Source organism: Manis pentadactyla, chromosome 5 (genome assembly GCF_030020395.1).
Source record: "Manis pentadactyla isolate mManPen7 chromosome 5, mManPen7.hap1, whole genome shotgun sequence".
Classification (NCBI taxonomy): domain Eukaryota; kingdom Metazoa; phylum Chordata; class Mammalia; order Pholidota; family Manidae; genus Manis; species Manis pentadactyla.
In genome coordinates this window covers 83,752,640-83,776,179 of record NC_080023.1, presented here as the reverse complement: position 1 = coordinate 83,776,179, position 23,540 = coordinate 83,752,640, and the positions used below count along the sequence as shown (strand labels likewise).

Sequence of the window (23,540 nt, the reverse complement as noted above, 5' to 3'; positions counted from 1 at the left end):
TTGGTAACCACTAGTTCATTCTTGGAGTCTCTGAGTCTGCTGCCATTTTGTTCCTTCAGTTTTGCTTCATTGTTATGCTCTACAAATGAGGGAAATCATTTGGCATTTGTCTTTCTTCGCCTGGCTTATCTCATTGAGCATAATGTCCTCCAGCTCCATCCATGTTGTTGCAAGTAGTAGGATTTGTTTCTTTCTTATGGCTGAATAGTATTCCATTGTGTATATGTACCACATCTTCTTTATCCATTCATTACTGATGGACATTTAGGTTGCTTCCATATCTTGGTTATTGTAAAAAAGTGCTGCGATAAACATAGGGGTGCATATGCCTTTTTGAATCTGAGAAGTTTTGGGTAAATTCCAAGGAGTGGGATTCCTGGGTCAAATGGTATTTCTATTTTTAGTTTTTTGAGGAACCTCCATATTGCTTTCCACAATGGTTGAACTAGCTTACATTCCCACCAGCAGTGTAGGAGGGTTCCCCTTTCTCTGCATCCTCGGCAGCATTTGTTGTTCTTAGTCTTTTCAATGCTGGCCATCCTTACAAGTGTGAGGTGATATCTTAGCATGGTTTTAATTTGCATTTCCCTGATAATTAGTGATGTTGCATTCCCTGATAATTGCATTTCCCTGATAACAAACATCTTTTCATGTGACTGTTGGCCATCTGAATTTCTTCTTTGGAGAAGTATCTGTTCATATCCTCTGCCCATTTTTTAATAAGGTTATTTGCTTTTTGGGTGTTGAGGTGTGTGAGTTCTTTATATATTTTGGATTAACCCCTTGTTGGATATGTCATTTATAGATATATTCTCCTATACTGTAGGATGCCTTTTTGTTCTGCTGATGGTGTCCTTTGCTGTACAGAAGATTTTTAGCTTGATGTAGTCCCATTTGTTCATTTTTTATTTTGCTTCCCTTGCATGAGGAGATGCGTTCTAGCTTATCCAAATAAGTGCCTCAAATCTCTATTTTTATTTTCTACATATACTTTGCCTAGTGACAGATTTACTATGTACTTTATTTGGCAATCAATTTTAGTCATTATACTGGATGAATCTACAAATGTTGGAATTGTGTTTGTCTAGGTTAAAAAAGGAACTGGAATCGTCATCTCAGTGTCTGAAAATCCATTGTATCATATTCGCAAACAAATCACTGTCAGTTTATCAGATCCACGGCTGAGTTTCCATTGTTCTATTTTGTAAACTGGGTCTTCTTTCCTTTTAGGAATTACAGTGTAACTTCCTTTTCAAATATTTGTGAGTGTAAGATCTTCAGATATCATGACTATTATAGGCTCATAACTGGATCTCTTGGGCCCAGATACAGTCAGAAGGGCTCACGTGGTGATGATACACTCATGCTTATGGCCCTGACTGTTTTTGCCTGAATCTCAAATACTTTATTTCTTAAGTATTTAGAATGCAAGAGGAGCCATTATGTAGGAAAAATACTTATACTATCACCAGTATCCTCACTTTCCTTCCAGGCTGCAAAATGTGCCTGACCATTTATAAAGTTTTACCTAAAATTTCAGCAAACCCAGTTCTTAGATTTAATCAATGGACTACGCTCAAGGTTAAGTGCCCTTCTATTACCAAACCACTTCAAAGGATCAAGTTTTGATCTTGACCACTTAGGGTCTATAGGACAATGGTGTTAGAGCCCTTTTTATTTTCCCTGGCAGGCTGAACAATGTGAACTGTGAGATAGAAAGAGAATTTTTTTTTCTTCCTTTTATTAATTTATATTGTTTCCCTACAACTGAAAAAGTGGACAAAAAGTTTTTCCTTTGTATGACTGCTATCTTTGGGGCCTAATTTCTGTTCCTTTGGTGCAGGCTAATGAGATCCAAAGCGAAGGCAGCATTAGTGTCCATATTAGCTAACTGTCAAAACTGTTAGAATTGAGCAGGCTTTTTATAATTTAAAATAATAATAGTAATACAATCAGAACTTTGCAATTTGTCCATTTGGCTGTCAAAGTACTAATTTAAGAATCCATTATTTCACAATAGGAACTGAGTAATTTTTATTGTATTCATGCCATAAAACTGATTACTTCATTTAGTTCTGAAATGTGCTTTGAACATCCAAGAGCACAGGACGCTTATCTAAATTCACAGTCCCCAGAGCTTTCAGAGAACAGGAACAACCTAGTTACAAACTAAACCTTTACCCCTAGGAAACCAAACACAGAAGGAGATGGGTAGGCTGTGGGGAAGAAGATGCAGCGCCTCCTCCGGCCAAATTTTAGCACTAATTTCCCCTTGGAATCAGTAAGGATTATCTGTACTTTCTCTTTAAGAAATAGATGTTTCTCTACATTCCCTTAATTTATAACTTCTTTAAGAATAAGACAAGGCAAAATTCCATTAGCTGGCCAAACAGCAAAAGTAAACAAAACAATCCCAGCAAACAGAGATTAGTCATTTTATTTGGTCTACTCAGCCGGAGCTATGTCTCTAAGCATATCTTTGATATGTGTCTAAGACAGACCAGAGCAAGGAAAAGCACAGTGAAAAGCAGATAAGTGAAGAAATATATGAAGAATCAGAAGTTTCTCAAGGTGTCATATTTCTTTTGGACAGCCAGTGTGTGTACAGAAACCACACCACCAGATTCAGAGAGCAAATCAATGGCCTAGATAACAACACAAAATAAAGGGTCAGCTCAGCAGCCATGTGCTTAATTAATCAATACTGACAGCAAAGAACAGAAAGGGAAATCTAGTAATTATCCAGTTAATTGGATTAGCATTTCAGGTGCAAAAGAATCCATGCTGAAACTTGTGGCATATTTTCCTTGTTAGTGTTAATCAACCAGGAAACCGTTGTATTTCCACATTTACGATTTATAGACAAAACTTGAGTCATGACCAAGTGCTTAAGTAGGGAAGAAGAATGGGCTTGGAAAAAAGATGTGCAATAAACATGCATCTAGGTGTTTTAATGGGCTCTCTTTTATAGTGTAAATATGGGAGCTTCAAACAGGGGGCTCTGGAGGGACAAAACAAAAACATGCTGATGAGCATCCTTGAATCACAGAAATTTCAGGGAGTAAAACTGAATTTGTGCCTGGCGTAGAAAATATTCTTTAAGAAAGCATAAATCAGTAGTTCAGCCTTTCCTTGCAAAATTTCTCTCACAGCAAGCCAAAGTGAGAGTTTACATATGATTTTTCTGACAATGATGTGGCTGAAAATTCCACGTGGCTTCTTAGTCTCCAGGGTCCTGTTTTTTCCAACTTTATCATATAACTGAAAGATACCTCAGTGTACTTTAACCTGTGGCTACAGTAAATCATCACAAGTCACTCCTGTAGAACTGGCATGTTGGAGTCAATGAAATAATGATGTGGCAGCTCCATCCCAGCCTTTGAACAGGAAGGGCACTGAGTTCTTTTGTGTGTGTAACAGAAGACTTTGTACTCAGCTGCTACCCAAGGAGCTATAAAATGATAGGTTGTCATTAAGATTATAATGCAATTAGTATTTTACAGGCTTAAGTGTTTTGCCACATTGGAAGGCCAGAGAAGAAAATAACAGTATTTCATGTTGTTAACAAAGTTGTGCCATATGAAAATCAAGTGAATTAATGGATATGGTGAAAAATAAAATAGGAGAATACAAGTCAGCCAAAGAGTTAGTATTTTTCCCAAATATTTTCCAGCTGGAAGATAGTATAACATACAGGTTTCTAGCCTAGATTCTGAAATTAGACCTGTTTCATATTCCAGTTCCACTACTTGCCATTTGTGTGACCCTAGGCAAGTTTCTTCTCTCAACTTCGGTTTCCTCATCTATCACAAGGGGATGATAAAGCAGCCTCTGCTTCCTACAGTTGCATGAGGCTAAAAGAGGTAATTCAGATAATACCTCCAGTCAGCCTCTGGTGCACAGTAAGTGCTCACTACGTTTTGCCTATTGGTAATCAGACAATAAATTGAGCTTTTCTCTAAGTTCAACTCATTTTAGCTCCATATAACCTTAGAGGTTCATTCTTTTGGAGTACAGACATTTATTGTGTTCCCACTATAGGCGAGGCTCTGAAGATACAGAAATAAGGACACCATTGCTGCCCGTGAAAAGTTTACTTTAAATGTGGGCAAAGACAAATAAAGAGAGGGTTGCAATACACTGTAATAAATGCTTGGATAGAATAAGTCCAGGAGAGTACAGGATTTGGGAGAATATTGAGAAAGTCTTCCTGGAACATCAAGTCAGTCAGTGCAAGGCATGGTTCTAGGTGCTTCAAGGAGAAAGTGATCCCAAGGGTGTAAAGGACAGAGGAGGGCTGGAATATAAAGAGGAATGGGAATTTCCTCTACTAAAACCCATAATCTAGCAATAACACAAATGACCAGAAGAAAGTGATAAGGGCCATGAGTGAGTTACAAAGTGATAAAAGGGTCCAAATGAGGGGTGGGTATTTCCAGCTGGCTGGAAGGGTATGAACTTTATAAAAGAAAGGGCCTTTGAGCAAAGCCTGAAACATGGTAAGTATTTTGACAACTAGGGAAGGAATAGAAGTATTCCAAACATGGTGTCATGATAGTGATTGGTTGTAGGAGAGGTGACAACACAAGAATCCTTCTTGTAAGCACCTTTTTACCATTTTATATAAAAATGTGCATCATGATTAGCAAAATCACATGTCTGAAATTTGTATTTTGAAGTATTTGTTTCATCTTTATTTTGAATCCAGAAATTTCAAGTCTAGAGAAATTTTAGACATGTGTATAATTTATCTATAATAGCTCCTTTCTGTTTTTCTACCTTATTTCCTAAAATTGAGCTTTCATTTTTACTGATACAGTTTTATGCATGTAAATATATCTATACTTTCATAAACCCACATATATATAATGCCTAATAATTCAGTGATAACAATTGCTTCTCAATTCCAAACATATTAAGACCATTTTAGTAGACTACAATCAAATCATGAGTAATACACAAAGAATTTTCTGTGCAAATTTCCAAATGGATATTATAGTGTGCATTCATTACTTTTATAAAATGCTTTTCAGAGTTGTTGCTTTAAAAAAATCTCTAAATGTTTTTTTAAAAAATAAACTCTACTCAGAAATAGCATGCTCATTCAAAAGCTTCAACTTCATACTTAAGCCAGATATTGACATTCTCATAAATTAAAATCACTCATCTGTTAGATTATTTCATTCTCATAATTTGTCTATTCTCCTGAATGTATCCAGCCATCTGTGATGAGTGTTGTATAACAGTCACTTTCTAATCCTTCCTAATTTAATAAGGAATACACCTTTTCTGGAAGGCCTCTCATCAATAAACAGATACTTGATGCTACTACAAAGACTTTTATAAAAATAGGGAACATAATAGCTATAAAATATAAGTGAATTCAATGCCTTGATTTGCTTCTGAAACATTTAATTTGCAACCTGTTTATTAATTCTTGAAAAAATTCCAATTACTATAAAAACAGTGATGCCACGATCACCTCAAAATCCTATAAACTGAAGGGGAGAAGAATTTGAAGTTGGAGAAAAAGTTGTGAGACCCCAAAAGTTGCTTTTACCTTTCCATGTATTAGATGGAGGAGCACAGGTCTTTTCAAAGCGTCCAAGTTTTCCTTTCTTAAGATTTTGGATGGATTTTTTCCCTTAAAAATGCTCTTCTCTCCTCTCTGCTGATTCACATTTTCAACATTTACATCCTTTATCTGGAATCATGGAAAGAAACCTATTAGAAAAACTTCCTATGTCTGTTTCCATCAGTCTCTTAGAAAATAAAATGGTAAAGCAATGAACAGGGCTGGCCACAATTTCTTCTGTTACTTTTCAATTCATGATTCAAAGGGCTTTGTCATTGACTTTAATAAAGAGGGTACTAAAAAATTAGGTTTTTGAATTAGGTAAAAATACTGATACTTGGGATCTGTGACTTAAGGTTTACAAGAATTGTGACTAGAAGATGGCTGTTTTATATTGCTCTTATCTCCTCAATCATTTTGAACTGTTGCTGTCTGCCTGATTTCATCACTTTCAGTGCCGTTTGTTGGAAAGAAATCCTGCCTGTTGTACTTCATCTCTATATAATTTAAGCAGTCTGATTACTGAAGAAGGAAGTATATCGTGTTTTCTGCAAGATAGTTTACTGTTCTATTGAGAAATGGCTAAAGCAGGTAGCTGATGAAGTTTTGACCCAACTACAGAAACACAACACTTATTAGAGAAATCCAAAGAAGCACAGCTTGCTCTTTAAATATATTGCAATGACTTCATTATAAAATGTGTCAGCAAGTATTTATCAGCTGTAGTGAAGCAAATCTTGGTCTTATATACCTGTTTCACACTAACAGATAGAATAATTGGCTTTATTAAGGAAATATACTTCCTTATGTCCTTAAAAAGCAAATGTGGAATCACCATATGTAAAACTGGAAGAGGCCCCAGAGGCCATCTGATTTGACCTCCTTTCTAAACAAATAAATCTAAACCACTGTGGCTGACCAAACACTGCCATGGCAAGGGAGTGCTTGGTTCTTTCCTCAGGAAGAATACAGAACAGGTTTAGTCTCTCACTAATAATTCCACCTTTTATACCAAGGAATGCAGAAAAATTGGGGGGCCCAACTTCTCTCCTCTTTCTATGAGAGTGATCTCAATTGTCTCTCATACGACATGGATTCTAGACTCCTCACTCCCAGAACATTTCAAATGGATTCTAGTTTAATGTGCCTATTAATATAATACAGAGAACTAGACATCATATTTCATTTACTCACCAGCATATGCCTTATTTGCCTGCTTCAACAATTTGGAAAGATCAGATCACTTTTGATTAGGAAAAACTTCAAAACTATAGGTCTACTTATTTTAGTGGCAAAGTGGATATACAACAGAGCACAAGACAAGTGCTGTCGAACAGTATACGTCTCAAAGATTGTTGAGGTCTAGTCTTTGCATATCTCTGGTAGAAAATGCCCACCGTGATTTTGATCAGCTGGTCATCATCACCGTCAGGGTTCCTCCACAGTAAGACAACGTCCACATTGGATGAAATTCGGTAGCCCACACTGTCTTGGAGTTTTCCTTTGCCCCGGTCAAGAAAAACTTCAGTGGAGTATGTGAGCTTGTACAGCCGGTCATTATTTAATGAGAGACCAGTTGTGTGACCTGTACAACGAGAGTGACACAAGTCAAGTCTTAGTTGTGAGGCACCAGTCAGGTCAGGGACTGTGCTATCAGTGCATCCATTGTCTAGTACAGTGGTGCCCAGTGAGAGCTTAGTAAATATTTGCTAAATGAAAGATGGTTCTACTTCTCCATCTGCTGAAATCATTGGCTTGAACAACAATGAAAACAACAAACAAACAAATAAGCTTCCATTTCAGAAAACCTTAGTTGGTATCATTAATTAATAATCAGATTATCTAACTGCCCTGGTTGAACAATAGAATGGTTTTTAAAGAAATGTATTATATTGCTTTTAATTACATGAATACAATTTCTTTTTTTCACTCCAGCTGTACTGAGGTATATGAATATGATTTCAAGTAGCAGTTCAGCCAGAAATTGCTTTATAAAATTAATAAAAACAATTCTTAATTACCATATCATTCAAATGCAACAGCTCAATGCCAATGTAATTTTAGTGGTTAAGAGTCAGTTCCTTAAGTTGGATATTTTGAAAACTTAAAATATATGCCTCTATTTTAATTTATTAGTTTAACTAGTAAACTTTTAGCACAAAGGTTTATCTCAATGTTATGCATATGTAAACTTATATCAGCTGTTCCTGACTAAAACGGTGTTTTATTTTACTACATAAAATCTTAGCAAAGGCTTTAACTTGGCAGGAGCAATTTAATGTCAAATAGTATACAAGTATACCAAAAAAATTGATATATGAGGGAGCTCACACACGCTCCAATTGAGTTTAACTTAATCCAAAGAAATGTAAAGGATCAGGTCCTTCCCAGAGATGTCTTAAAGTTTATGGTCATACAAATTCTATCTGCAGATTTTCTATCTGTGTCTCTCAAGAGTTAGTAAAAAAAGATTTCAGTATACATTTTTCCTCAATGCTAATGAGGTTGCATTGCCTAGGTAACTATAAAAGGCAACCACAAATTTTTCCTCCTCAGGAAATATGCATATGCAGGGAAAGGAGGCTGAGATGAGTAGGCAAGACATGAGGCAGCTGAGAAAGGAATTAAAATTACTTTGCAAAGCCAACAAATCAAGAAAACCTCTGAAAAGTTTTTATTCTTTCCATCACCTACTAGATCACCTACTGCCCAGAGGAAAAAAAGGGGTCAAAATACATTGTGTCTAATAAAATGCTATAAGTGTTTTATGTGCATTAACTTATTTAACCTTACAAAAGCCTAATGGGATAGGCACCATTATCAGTCTTATTTTATAGATAGGGAAACAGAAAGGCACAGAGATTATACTTTTTACCTAAGATTACCCAGACAGTGATGGAGGCAGGATCTGAACCTAGGTTGTCTGGCTCAAGACACTTTGCTCTTCCTATAGTATAAACACATCTAAACATTTAGGTTGAACTCCTTCCCATTCTTAGGCAGTGAGCTAGGAATTCATTCATTCATTCACTCATTCAACAAGGATGTAGTGAGCATGTATTTGGTGGCAGGCAATTTTCTAGACTCTGGAGCTATACCAGTTAACAAGCAGACAAATGTGCGTTTACAGGTAAATAAGGAGGAGATGGGCAATAAAAAAAAAAGCATTTAAGCAAAGTATACAGTATGTTAGAAGAGCTAAAGAAGAAAAATGAAACAGGAAAGGGAATGGGGATGCTGAGGGAAAGAACTTTGTGAGCAGGTATGATTCTGGGCAAAGGTGTCAGGCTAGCTACATGGTATCTGTGGAAAGTGCATCCCCCTGCCCTCCATCCCCACTCCTACCTCCACATTCCCCTACCTGGGAAGGAGCAAATTCAAAGGTCCCAAGAGGGCTCATGCAGGTGTAATGGAGGAACATCAGGAGGCCAATGAGAATGGAATCGAGTAAGTCAAAGCCACAGGAGGAGATGAGGTCAAATAGGCTTCCATGGGGGGCAGAGACTTGGCAGGACATTTGCATAGACACAGAATGTGACTCTGAGTGAGATGGGAAGCCAACAGAGTTTTGGGTGGTGAAGTTACATGATCTACCAAACCTTCAAAGAAAGGGGATATGGAGACAAAAGAAATAGGAATCTAGAAAAGCCAGAAAAAGGAAGTGTGAGAGTGGGTATGCAAGTTTATATGCACAAAACCTGACTGTGTCCAAGCACCAAGTCAGACAGAACCACAGCTATGAGATACAGAGGCATACAAAGTCAGGAAAAACCTTGAAGAAGAGGAAGTCTGTGACTCCCTCTAGCCTTCCTACATCCACCTCTTCTATGTTTTAACTGGGGACCCAATTGCCATTCCAAACATTGACTTTATGGCCAAGAAAGATGTTTTGGCCAGAGAGGCCTTCTTTTTATGGCACCTATCAAGTTCCAAATAAGGCATAAAGGAAATACATGTTGTCTTATCTAATCCTCACAGCAATTCTGAAAGGTAAGCATTATATGACAGCTGGAAAAAGCTGACTCTGCATTCAACCCAATAGAGTAGATATAATGTAGAATTTGATTTTTAAATTTACTGAGATCTAAGTTTTGTGGACTACATGAAGGTGTCTTCTGATTAAAATAACTATGAAAAGTGAGTAAGAAGATAACCTCTCTGGAATTCCAAAGCTTTCCAAACTATCCTGTTGATAATTTTTTTCTTTCACTTTACTGGTCAAAAGAATGTGAAAAGGGACAATATATATGTAATAAATCAGTTTTCAACTATGACATGGAAGGGTAATGCACAGAAGATGGGCCTTGCTCTCCTACAACTTGTCCCTACCTCTCTTGACAGGAGATAAAGTCCTGAATGGTTCAAATACATGGCTTGTACTATGGTGTTGTCCCTGTTACCCTTTCATCTTTACCAAGTATTTCTGTTTATGTTATTCAGAGATCTGGAAACACTGGGCAATAGGGGCATGTTGTATTTATAATTTTGACTTAATTTCTTTCTTAGGGTGTTACTCTGCAAGTACACAGAATGGCATTTTTTGGAACTAATTTTCAATAAAGCCAGAAGAGAAATTAATTTTAGCCCAAAATGGAGTCAGCGCCTCTTCAATGTACCCCTTTAAGTACATTTAGAATGTTTAAGTGACTTAAAAGCAAAACTCTTAGTTTTGAACCTGTTGAGGAATAGCTTAAAATACTCATTTATCAAACTTAGATGACTACAACAGCACAGTTAATAGGTTTAAGCAAGAAGATGATGTAGAGATAAATTAAAGGTAAGGCTTGAAGAGACATGCAGTAGTGATAAGGATGATAGGTAATGGAATTTAGGGTTCCAACAGAAAACTATACGACTGGAAGTACAATGGTAGGATGAAGGATAAGGAAAGAAATTTGGAAAATGATTAATGTGAATGGACTGAAAAAATATGGGTCGGGCCTGCGATTTAGAGAAAGACTGGAAGTGAAGGAACAGTTCAGGTCTAAAGGTGACAAGATTAAGTAGAAAGTTCATGTGTGGGTTATTAAAAGTAAAAGCACTATAAAGAAAATACCAAGAAAACCCCTGAGAAGAGACCCACCATTACAAAATATGATTCAAAAGTAGGAAAAACTTGAGTCAGAACATTTACACTTAGCACATCTCTTCTAAATAAGACCTCTTTCATGCTAATCCTAACCTCCTCCTCCATTCTCTCCAGTTCAACCTGAACTCAACAGCCACCGGAATCTGGGGATTTGCTAAACAGTTACATTGATAGTTAAATTTGAGATGAGCTTTGAGGTGATGCCTAGGATCCCAAAATTTATGATGGCCTGATTTTAAAAGTAAGCTCTTCGCAATGAGTTTGGTCATTAAGTGTCAATTCATTACACAGGGCAAGGGATCTATAATTAAATCATAGTACTCTAATACAAAAGGCAATTACATGTAGATAGAGAGCTGTCAAGTCCTGTAGTTCTTATTTATGATATTTGGTATAAGCAACTTGTATCATGAAGCTAATGGCTCTTAAGTTTTGGGGCCCTCACGTGTCCAGGCACCTTCCCACATCTTGGAAGGGGACCCTAGAACGTGTACACACTCCATGGTTTTTTCAGTGACATTTGCAAAAGTAAGATGTTTCTGTAATCTTACCTCAAAGTAGCACCTATTTTGATATGTTTCAGGTTCTAAAATCTGGATATGCCATTGAGCTTGTACACAACTAACTGTAGCTCTCTGTCATATTCTAAACCATATTTCCCTGTAAGTCACTGTTGTGTTTATGTGTGTGTATTTATTTTTAACAGTCTTTGTAAGTGTATATATTTGAAAACATCAGGTTACCCAATTTTCTTGTATATAGAGTAGGGAAGAAAAGAGAAAGCCACAATAATTACTATATGTCAATTTTTTCTCAGACTTAACCATGGTATTATATCTCACATTATGAAATATAAGTCTGTCATATTTCAAACACTCAACATTTTATTTGGAAAGTAATGCCAAGTAAGGACTGTATCTTTAATTATTAAACGTTTTTGAAGCTGGTGAAAAATGCAATCTTTAGTTCAAGAAACTAAAGTGTAATTTGTTTAAGTGAAATAATTTAAATTTACCCCTGCATTTATTCTTCAATAAAAAAGGTTGTCTTTTTTCCTAGTGTGGAATTTTTCCACACAAGAAATTTTGAGACAGACTTCACTTTATGATCACTTTATTTATCCCAAAAGGGTTTTAGACACTTTCAAGTGAATGCTTTTATATCAGTTACTTAGAGTACAGTTATTAAAATTGGGCCCTATTTTAACTGCATTTCATGTTAGTAACTATAAACTACTGCAGTTTGTGTGTGCCCTCTTAACAGACCCTAAAAAGTGATAACTTTAAAGGTGCAACACTTAGAAATCTAAGGAGTTTATGTTCTTGCTTTAGACAAGATTCCATATTAATATATTTCATCCAGTTTTTTTGAAACTATTCCCTATAAAATGTATTTGTTTTCTCTTAAAGGTATCAATTCATGTGTTTTCCAAAATCAATTTTATCCTAAAATAGAAACTGTAACTAGCCACACTATTTTCCCAAAGATAATAAGTATTCATTTTTAAAACTATATCATGTAGTTTTTTCTTTAATTCACCAATTATGACAATTCTATCACTTTCGAATGGCAGTGGATAAAATACATGCTTTACCATTTCATTCATAATTCTTTGGCAAATCAAATGCCTTTCTCACTGGGTCTAATTCTTCTTGATGTCACATTGCTAAGCAACTAGACAGAAATTCAAGAACTTTAAAAAAAATCCTCTTTTACAATTCAAATGAAGGAGCTGTATTCAGTTAGTGACCAATGGAAGCAGGTAATAATAGCTGGCATCTTTCTTCTCCCTTTTAAAAATAGACCGTGAATGAGAAATTGATGCAAGTCACACACTAGTCTGAGGGACTAAAATTAAAAGGAACCTCTGTTTTCTTAATGTATGTAGGAATAGGAGCTTGGTTTTCCTACCCACCAGTCATGCCTTCACAACATTCCAAAGTTACATGGTTTTGAAGATGGTCTAGTTCGGAGCTCTTTCGCTATAAACACACACACACACATACAGACGCTTTCCCTCAATGATTAAAATCAAAGTTTAGCAAAAGGCAACACAAACTTACCTTTAACAGAGGCTGAATATGAGGAAATGAAGCAGAGAAAAAGCACAGCAAGAAGAATCATAGTGACCAGCTACCCTCTAACGCATCCAGGCCCCGCTAGGCTTCACTGAGAAGTGGACTCTTCCTTTGGCAGCCAGGGAGTGACCCTCCTCAGAACCTGCAATAATGTTTATCTTTGAAGAAAGGTCAGATTCCAAACTCCAAAATCAGGACCTAAGTTCACCAAAGGGCTCACAATTAATGATTAAACTTAGGGGGGCTGTAGTTTTCAGTCTCTGTTCTTAATTTTTTTTACTCAATATGGAAAACCAAGAAAATTTTCACTTTTGAGACTTGAATTAAACCAGTCCACCCTCCTATAAATTCAGTATTAAGAGGGGCATTTGAGGAAAACTGGAGGTGATACTCTTCTGCTCACTATTTAACCATCATCATACCTTTAATATTAAATGCCTATCTTTGTATTTTACCACTTTATGTGGCAGGGTGGTGAGAATTCTCAAACTCAGCCAAACTTAAATGAATTTTATTATGTCTTGTATGGTCATCTTTGAAGTTTTTAATACTATGTGTATGTTATTATTTTTAAAAAACACTCTGAATTTTAGGATTTAAATTAAAAATATGTAAGTGTTACCACCACCAATCACTCAAAAATAATGTCAGAGTAGATAGAACTTTCATTTCTGAAACTTACATGATTCTCCTTATGGGTGACACTGTATGGGGTTGTGACAAAGTGGCACTGCCTGCCATTACCTTGCTAACAGGCCAACTGAGTACATCAGTTTAGAACTCTAGCTGTATTTATGAAAAGAAACACTTATCTGAGTCCCCAGGCTGGCTGGGAGTCCCCCAGGCTTTCTGAATCCCATTTCTAGGAAGAGACTCAGAAGGGGAATTTCAGCCCTCAGCACTTTGCCACAGAAAATTAATTAGGAAATTTCTCTAGAATTAAAGCAAATACCCTAGTATGGCCAAGGTTCTGCTAGCTGAATCAGATCTTTTCTGGTCCTTGGAAACTCCCCCAACAGAGACCTGGTATGAACAAAACCTACTAAAATGAGGTGGTTCATGGGGCATGTGGGGATGTTTTGGCAAAGGAGGGAATAAAGTGTCAGTGAAGGTCTATTTAAATGAATTTGATAGTGCTTACAGCATACTTAAGTATAAAATGGATTCTTAAACTACTCTTGTCTCTCTCAAAACCCTTTTCCAGAATTCTAACCCTAGGCTTAAATCTTCTAGACAACCCAAGTAAAAGATAGCCAATTTGTCAGACAAAGACACCAAATGAAATATAAAATGTAAAAATCTCCAAAATTAAGCACATATCCTCTTGAAAAATATTTTCACATAAAGAACTAAAAAATGAAAATTCTTTGCCTTTAAGAACTATTGAGATTAGAACTTTTTGCTATCAGTTTCATATGCAAATCATGGCTAAAGTACTTAACACAAAAATAAAATGGTTATGACTATCACTTTAAAGTTATAAATAACAAGTTTTCTAAAAAGGCCATTCTTTGAAAAATAACTTTGTCAAAGAAATATGTTTTTATGAATAGTAGTTATTATAAACACAAGGTAATGTGAAAGTGCTTTATCATTTTACATTTCAATAGATTTCTGTGTATTTATACAATTTCTGCATAACATACACAGTAACATGAAGCCATTTTAGTCACTTAACCTTCACATATTTATTTAAATTAAGGACCTGTTTGAATCTTGTGTGATTCTTTAAGAACTGTTTTCTGTATTTCCGTTTGAGGTTCACAGTTATATAGACCTTTAATGTTTAAGGCTAGAATATGCAGTGCATGACACGTGTGTCTTCGGGTAAAGTACCATTCTTGTCAGGTGTTTACCAGAGTCCAGCCAATAAAAGGCATGTCACTATTGCCAAATAAAATAAGTGCTGTTTCCTTTGAGCATTTGCTTTCCACTAGAAAGCTCCTTTGAGTCATTGTATTAAGCAGTCATTTCAACACAGGATGTTCAATAAGGCTGCTTCTGTTGATAAGAAATAACATCATCCTTTTATATTTTGCTTATAGCTTTTTCTTTTGAAGATAACATGTGAAAGACTTAAGATTGTTTCACTGGAGAGGAAATAAGAATGCCAAACTCTTTCCATATTCAGTGAATTCTGTGTACCAGAGGAGAGTCATTCTCTTCTGTTGCTCTGTTGATCAAGCAAACATTATATAATATATGTAGGAGATACATCCCAAAACTCAGCAGCAAATTACACTGCATATGAAGGACAGAAGCACAACACAGTATAAAAATAATAAGAATTGCCATCCATGGGATGATTACTATGTACAATACATTATGCTAAGTACTTTACATTTTTTACAGTATATCCTAACAATAATCATTTTACATATTAAAAAATGAGGCTCAGATTAATCTGGTAAAATGATATAAGAAATATAAAAGAACAAACCTTGAAACCTAGTCCAATATTCTCCTGTACCTAAAAAGCATTAGAGATAGGAAGTGGAAAGAAATTGATTTCTTACAGATGACACAGAATTATTAATTGGGGCTGTCCTTTAATAAGTCCACCACAATTTTGTATGGAGCCTAACAGAGCATTTGATTATCACATTAGGTGTCTGGGATGAACATACAGGGGGAAAAATTGATCTGTGCTAGCTAGGTCAAAATCAAATAATAGATTTTAAAACAATGCTATTGCAATGAAATTCTGCTGGTAGTATGTGATGCTGTGGAATATTTGCTACACTACTCTTTTGCTGTGATAAATGTACAACTATGAAATAAAGATGGATGACTAATTCCAAAGTACAAGTTGTGTTTCTGTTGAGTATCAGAGGTTGTTAGGAGTTAAGTAATTTTCCGAGATTAGAAGATAAATGAAATTCACCCCACTGAAGGCTGGAAGGAAATGTATTACCCAAATAGACACAGATATGGTAAGTCAGGATGATAGCTATAGGGGAAAAAAACTTTATAACATCAGAACACTACTCTGTTCTTAGAAAGAAATGTGATACTAATGAAAAAAATTTTTAGAGAGACATTCCAGTTATCCCTAAGTCTAATAATATATTTTTCATTGAGTGAGGGACTTAGCATTTTCAAGAAATACCACAAAAAATATTTTTGTTAGGTTAAGAATTTTTTATGATGTGGTGATCTTTTATGCAAAGGCAAAAAGATTACAGGAGAATACATACACTATTTTAAAAGGTATTGTTTAAGAATTCTCTGAGAAAATTAAAACCCACTAAATTCATTTCCTTAACAAGAGTAAACTTGAGACTTAGGTATGAAATATTTGGAATCTAAGACTCTCCAAAAAGGATAGTAATTTTCCCCAAATAGAGTTATTAATTGAACTTTGCCCCCCACTCCACTCCACTCCCCACACAGGTATTTGACAACTAAATCCTCATGGGTCAATAACAGTCATCTTAAGAGGAGTCTAACTTTCCACTATCTTTGGCAACACAAAACTGAACATCTAGCATTTAAAGGAAAAAATTGATGGCTCACTTTTACTGAACTATAGTAAAGAAAATTTATATTTTGATCAGAATAATTCTACTTACTAAGACAGTCCAGAGATTTCCCATACAGCCTGCATTCAGTTACCCCTATTATTAATATTTCATATTAGTGTGGGAGATTGTTAATTTAATAAAACATTAATATATTATTATTAGCTAAAATGCATACTTTATTTATATTTCCTTCATTTTTATCTAATGCTTTTTTCCTATCCTACTATCCCTTCCAGGATACATTACATTTAGTTGTCATGTATCCTTGAGACCCTTATGACTGTGACAGTTTATTTTCCTTGTTTTTTATAACCTTGACAGATTGGAAGTAGTTTGTAGGATCAGGCCAGGTGTTTTGTAGGATGCTCCTTTACTGGATTTTGTAGGAGATTTTTCTCATGATTTGACTGGGCCTATAGGTTTGGGGGAGGAAGACAAGAGAGGTGCCATTTACACATCATATCAACATGATTTATCACTGTTGATGCTGACCTTGATCACCTGACTGAGCAGTACTGTCAGGTTTCTCCACTGTAAAATTACTTCTTCATCTTCCTTTACACCCTGTACTCTTTGGAAGGAAGTACGATGTGTGACCCCTACTAAAGGAGTAGTTCATTTTGTTCTTCCTCCTTGAGAGTGGAGTAGTATATAAATTATTTGAAATTCCTCTGCATGAGAGATTTGTCTCTTCTCCCACATTTATTCATCACTTAACATAGTATGGACTTCTGAATATGTACTTTTTGAGAATGTCTGCATTCACAAGACAGAAACTATCCAATTTCCAGAATATGCCTTGTTTCTGGGTTTTAGTTATAAGAGAGTTTTTTCCAAGGCATCTTCAAATCGTGGTTAAAAGAGGGTTAAAATTCAGGGATTCCTAGCTGTGGAAACACATGCCACTCTATGACACTCATGTGGCAGGTTCTGAACTGCTTTCCTGCAAAGGTAGCCTATTTCCATTTCAACTTCTGAAATATCAGACTTGCCACAGGCGTTGCTCCAACAGTTCAGGCTCTGCAACCTTAGTGGCCCACGTAATTTCCAGGAAAAAGGGAAAGAAGGGCTTAGTCTGCCTGGGCTGTTCCTGGAAACCAGTCCTTGAGCAGCTGGGTAGGCAGATAGTTTGCGGTTGCCTATTTATGTGTATTTATCTTGTATTTTGGGTTAAATCCAATACTACTTTGTTTCTACTATTTTTCAGCTTTAGCTATTGGGAGCTCTTTCAGTTAGCTCCTGCATTCCTTTGACATACCCCACCCTGTGTGTGTGCAACTATTTCCTTAATTTCTGACATTACAAGATGCTCCAGGCTCATCTTGAATATTTTCATTCCAATCCTAGAATCAGTCCTTTTTCCAAGGAGCTGTGGTTCCTTTTGTTGAATAACGATATCAGAAACCAAGATAGGCACACAGTGTGACAATTTCTACAATATCAAGTGTTCCAAATCATGAACACAGAATGACTCTACGTTTATTCAAGATTTTTAGTTCTTTCATCAGCTCTGTAGTTTGCCTCATATAGGTACTGTATATATTTTGTCAGATTTATACCTATTATTTTTGTTGCTACTGTTTTTAAAATTTCAAATTCCAATTGTTCATTGCTGGTAGGAAATCAATTAACTTTTGCATGTTACTCTTGTATCTTATGACCTTGCTATAATCACTTATTGGTTCCACAAGGGCTTTTTTGTTGATTTGGGTGGACTTTTTACATAGATAATCATGTCAACTGAGATAGTTTTACTTCTCTTTTCCTTTCTTGTCTGGTTGCACTTGCTAGGACTTCCAAGTGTGATATTGAATATCCATGACTGTTTTCATATTCTTTTCTGAGTTCTGTCATGTCCCCTCAAATCTTCTCTTCTCTAATCACTTCATTTCTGAGTTTATTTTATGTTATTCTATCGTTTATCATTTAAATATGTATCTTGTTTTGAAATATTGGGCTATAGTTTCTGTTTCATATTCTTATCATAACATTAAATAGGATTCAACTCTGATTCTTTTTTGTAGCAGATGTTTAAGCTAAGCAAGTTATTCTGTAATTTTAACAGGGAGAAGTGGGTAGAACATCTTTTCTAGCCTGATGGTTCTAGAGCTTACCTTTTCTGATGTTCTCATAAAATGACACATAATGTATGTCATCATCTGAACTGTCGTTTCCATCTGGACCTGCTTTTTCCTTTGCCTCTATTGTCCTTATTCTGTTCAATTTGGACTCTACTTCCCGAAGTTTCTCCTTAGTGGTAAGCTTTGTTTAAGAAGGAAGTTCAGGTTTACTAAGTTCTGAGAATTCATAGGTTCCACACCCTTACAGCACTTTCAGACCTTCCTGCTCATCCCTTTGTACTCACCTTGAAATTAGTCTGCCACTTTTGCTGCTGATCTCACATTGGTCTCCCTCGCTTTTTAGCAAATACCTGTCGGCAGTTTTAGGATCCTCATTCTTTTCAGATACTTGTTGTCTTTCCAGTATTTCCTCCTACACAGACACTGATACTAAGTTGGTGGTTTCTTCCCATCTGCTGGTATTTTGAATTTTGAACTTTACAAGGAATCTTTTTCACTTAAGTTATGTTGTAGCCATGATCTAAGGTTATTGTGGTTATTACTGTTTTGCTATCCTACATGCTGTACCTGTTTTTATGAGGAGATTCAAACTACACTGTCTCCACCATCATATGCCTAGAGTTTTCAATATGCATATATTAGTTGGGAGGTAGGATGCAGGAGATAAGGTATTTTTAACAAACATCATAAACCTTTTCTACATTTCAAGTCAATCAAAATGCAAGTTGAAATGATTATATATGATAGGTTGACTTTGTCTTTTGGATACCTTTCAAGGTTAAAAAAATTCACTGATTTTGGTTTTTTTATCTGAAATTAACATATTTGCCAAGTATTACTCTATTCCTACACCCTCCTACTCCCAATTTGCTGAAGAGTACTCTCAGACTTAATGAATCAGAACTAGGCTTAAAGTAATGGATCTTGTTAGCATTGTTCAGTATTTTCAGGTCAAAGATTTGTAGGAGCTCAAAATTGTATTTAGTATGTTTTCGTGTTATAAAATTCGGTTCTATCTGTAGCCCTCTTCTCATTCTACAATCTATAGTCCAGTTTAACAAACTGCTGACGATTGTCTGAATGTGGTCCACAGACATGTTTTGTTTAGCCTGCTCGTTTTTTTAAATAAACAGAATAGTTACCAACATTTAAAGATCAGATTTCACATAAAAATCCAGATTTTCATTTGCTCTTAAAAAATTAAGATCTGATATCATTAGGCTCACATACCTATTTGGCATTTGTACTCTGATTAAACAGGTAATGTGCTCTCAGGTTTGTGACATTTCTCCCAGATAGCCTCTCTCATTTGGTATCTTCTAGTCCTCATAGACATTGTAAGTTTATAACCCATGGACTATTATTATCTCTTTGATTACAACTTATGTTGGCCTAAACTACCAAATATGTGCTGACTTCAAGATGTTACTACTTAGATATCCTACAGACTCCCCCAAACTACTTTTTTTTCTAAACCTAATTTCCTTCCACTATTTTCTAAATGGCCCAGTTAACAGAATTACATTCTTACAGTTGTCCAAATTAGAAAAACCTTTAGGGTTATTCTTTCTTCTTTCTTCCTCATCCTACTCACAGCTTTTCATTCATGTGCCAAATTATGGCATGTCTTTGCTCTCACTGTCCTCAATATTTTAAATACCATTCCTTCCTTGATATTTGGAAAACTCCTACTTACTTTCCAAGATGGGGCAAATTATTCAGTTTCTAAAACCACATCCCCTGCCTCCAGGAGCATTTAGTTGCTCCTTTCCATGTACATGCATCTCAAATACATTATATGTTGTATAGTATGGTATTTATTTGCCATTGACTATCCCACTAGATTAGGGATTCCTTAAGGACAGAGATCATGATTTAATTAACTTCATATCAACAGTATTAAGACAAAAAGCATGGAACTCAAAAAACGTCCCAAATAAACACACAAATTTTACAAATCACTGGAAATAGTATTACTTATAGCATGACTTTACCTTCCCAAACTTTCTATATGTTTCAATCTCTGGTTAAACTGCCCCTTTTATTTTATTTGCTAGTACTTTTTTGGAGCTTGCTTTAGATTGATACTAGAATCATTTTAAATTTCGCACCATATAAGGTTAAATGGCTATGTCAAAAGAAAACCCATTGACTCCACTACTAATGCATAAGGGATTTTAAAGTAATTTGAAAATTTTGTTTTAAATATCTAAGGATGGTATTAACTCTGAAAAAAAAATGTAATTATTCATAAGGCAGATCCAGAGGGACAACTGAACAGCTGTTGAAAAGATTTGGCATAGCACTGTGCCAGCTTGAATTTAATGACCTACATGTGAAGGGCTCCATATCCAATTACTAATCCTCCCTCAGCTACTCTTGGCCCTGATATGGAGGTAGCTGAAAAAAGATGCCCTACTAACAGACCACAAACGAATCCAGACTTCGTTGTCAATGCTCAGTTAAGAGACCTTTTAGATTTGAGAGGAGAAAGAAACAGAAAGTGATTCACATGGTCTTATAGCTGACAGCTTTTCAAGTAAAATTTGAGCGTTTCAAGAGTGACTTCAGTTTTGTGACTAAACTTAGAGAAATTTCAATTATTTTAGAAAACAAATTCTGAACTGAATTTTCTATTCACTGAAATCTTTAAATATGTTCAAATATGTTCTCAAAAATAAAAAATAATTTACTTCAGCATTCTTTCCATGAGATGGCAGTCTACTATTCATTCAAACCTCATTCTTATCTTCAAATTCTGCAATAATCATCTTTTAGCAGTAGAACCAAATCAAAAACCAAATACAAAAGACAATCTAAGGGGCTAAGTTTCGGTTTTGCTTCAGTTGACTTGATCTGTATATTTAGCAAAAAGGTTAAATATGGTTAAGTATTATAAACAATGAAATGTCACCTATTTTGCATAACAGCATTGGAAAAACCATACAAGAAATGAATGGAGATATTAAGAATTTGACTCAGATTTTAAATTTTATTTTCCATTTGTGTAAAATCACGTGATACTGGCAACCCTCTTCCGTATACATTTTAAGTAGTTTAGGCAAGAGAGGCTTTCCTCTCTTCAACACAAATGAATTCAGAGCTCTACGTCACTGTTTGGAACTTTTAAGGGTAGTAATTTTTAACACTACCCCACTTCACCCCAATCCCCATAGGAATATATGAAACGAATACACACGCACAGGACGGACTCGCCTTGAAGAGGAAAAACACCACTGCAACCACCTCCCACTCCAAAATCGCTAACTCCAGACCCCGCCCCATATTAAACTCCTTCCCCTTTTTCTCCCACTGCAGCGTGAAGTTGGCGCAGTTAGATGACGTAAGAGGAAACGCCGCGACCTTGTCCGTGTTAACTATGGTTCCTGCCTCTGGGAGTTGGAGTTTCCGAAGGACTCGTGAGCAACATCCAGAAAGGCTTTCTGCCCATGCTCTCAGGTACCCCGACAACTCCTCCTTACTCCTCCGTAGGTCTTCTGGCACTCGCCTACCCTTTCGCACCCTCTGGGCGCCAAAGTGGCGAGGGCCAACGCCGCCCTCATCAAGCAACTAGGGCTTCCGGGGAGAAGGGGAGTGGCAGGGAGAGGGGCGGGGACAGCAGAAGCGGTCGCAGCTACCCCGTCCCCGAGGGAAATGACGTCAGAGAGAACGCTTCTCCGCCAGCGCCGCCGACTGCTCCCTGATTCACTAGCTGCAGTTTAGTCCCGCTTCCAGCGTGCGTCGGCCGCGGCAGGGAGGGAGGGCGGGGCGGGACTCTGCCTACCCCGTAGGGCGCCTACGTTCGACGTATTTGGGGTCGGTCTCTAATTTCCTGTGAAGAGAGTTTACAAAAAATGGCAAGAGGGGTATGTGGACTGTGAAGACGAGTTGTGGTTCTGCCACGTGGTGGCTGGAGACTGGGGGCAAGTCTCTGTGCCTCTTGAGAGCTGCTTTGCCTCGTTTTTCCGACGAGGCGTGGACGAGACTAAGCGCTCTGACCTGTGCGGAGAGCCGGGGGCAGTCGCTGCAGGTGCTGCGTCCCCAAGAGGTGGTGAGCTGAGGACCGTTTGAAGAAGACTGAGGTGTTACTTGATTTCACTGAAACATTTTAGGTGTTGAATTTCGGGCATTTTTTTTTTTTTAGAAATAGAGGATATCAACAGATGACTATCACTTTTTTTGGTTTGTGTTTTACCTCCCGCAGCCCAGCCTGGCCCTCTGTCCGAGGCACCTGGCCGCTGAACCAGAGCCTTCGCTACTGCAGATCTGGCAAAGATTTGGAAAAGGGTATTTTTTCCCTATTACTGTCAACTCATTTAATTCCACTCTGCAGTTATTGGATATTCTTTTGGATCTTGCTGGAAGGAGGCTGTGTCACAAATTATGAAGACTATATTTTAGCCCAGTCAAAATCCATGGAAGTTTTTTTTTAACTTTTCTTATGGCCATTCAGTGATTTATGATGTGTGTCCTCACTCCCGAAACTGTGCTACGTGGAAATACAAAGAAGACTGAGATACTTTTTTACGTATTCATCCCACCCCAAAAAGTCTTAGTTATCTTTATCCAGTTCTTAGTTTTATAAGACCAACTGATAACCTACTTATATGACTAAATGAACCACATTTTTTATATGCCAAAATAAACAATTTCACACAAATAATTCTGTAATGGTTACAAAGTAACCTTTTTAAATATTTTAAGTGTACTGTGAGCTTCACTGCGTGTGAGGGAAACAACACAAAACTCTGCCATGGAGCTTATAAACTGGCCACAACTAAAATAATATATCTAGTAAAACTTATGTTGTGTTTAACAGATGTTTCGAACAAGCCAGTACATAGTGAAATGCTTGTTATATGGTACAGGCAGAGGGAGTTGGTACAAAATCTTTGTGAAGTGTGCTGTAAGCAATAATTTATAGGATCTCAAGCTAGCACATTGTTGTATTCCATGCCTCAGTGTATCTAGCTTATTCAAAGCTTAAAAAATGACTTACTGGAGTGCATGGCCTTAATTGGGAATAGCTTAAATAATAATGGTAATGATGCTGATAGCTCATGACCTTTGCTTGTATTTGATAGGCTGTTTAAAAACATGAGTATAGCAATGATAGGCCAAGTTAAATATAACTTGGACTTCTTATATAGGAAAGGTGAAAGCTCCCCCTCGTGTACATGAGCTGAAAAGCAT

The 23,540-nt window shown here is 36.5% G+C and overlaps 2 protein-coding genes across 5 annotated transcripts in view; one reads left to right on the top strand and one right to left on the bottom strand.

Annotated features, from left to right (window-relative positions):
- MTTP (microsomal triglyceride transfer protein) overlaps window positions 1-12,917 on the bottom strand; it is a 49,055-nt gene extending 36,138 nt beyond the window's left edge. The window contains exons 1-3 of the mRNA XM_036914050.2: window positions 12,728-12,917; window positions 6,973-7,160; window positions 5,561-5,704 (exon numbers count right to left, since the gene is read on the bottom strand). Coding sequence (XP_036769945.2) covers window positions 5,561-5,704; window positions 6,973-7,160; window positions 12,728-12,788 — 393 coding nt within the window. The 5' untranslated portion in view covers window positions 12,789-12,917. The remainder of the gene's footprint in view (window positions 1-5,560; window positions 5,705-6,972; window positions 7,161-12,727) is intronic.
- Window positions 12,918-21,596: 8,679 nt separating this feature from the next.
- The window catches only part of TRMT10A (tRNA methyltransferase 10A), a 30,997-nt gene continuing 29,053 nt past the window's right edge, over window positions 21,597-23,540 (top strand). The window contains exon 1 of one of the 4 annotated variants that reach the window (XM_036914052.2): window positions 21,597-21,806. The gene's annotated coding sequence lies outside the window, so the exon portion shown is untranslated. The other 3 variants (XM_036914054.2, XM_036914053.2, XM_057502467.1) reach the window with 3 other exon arrangements.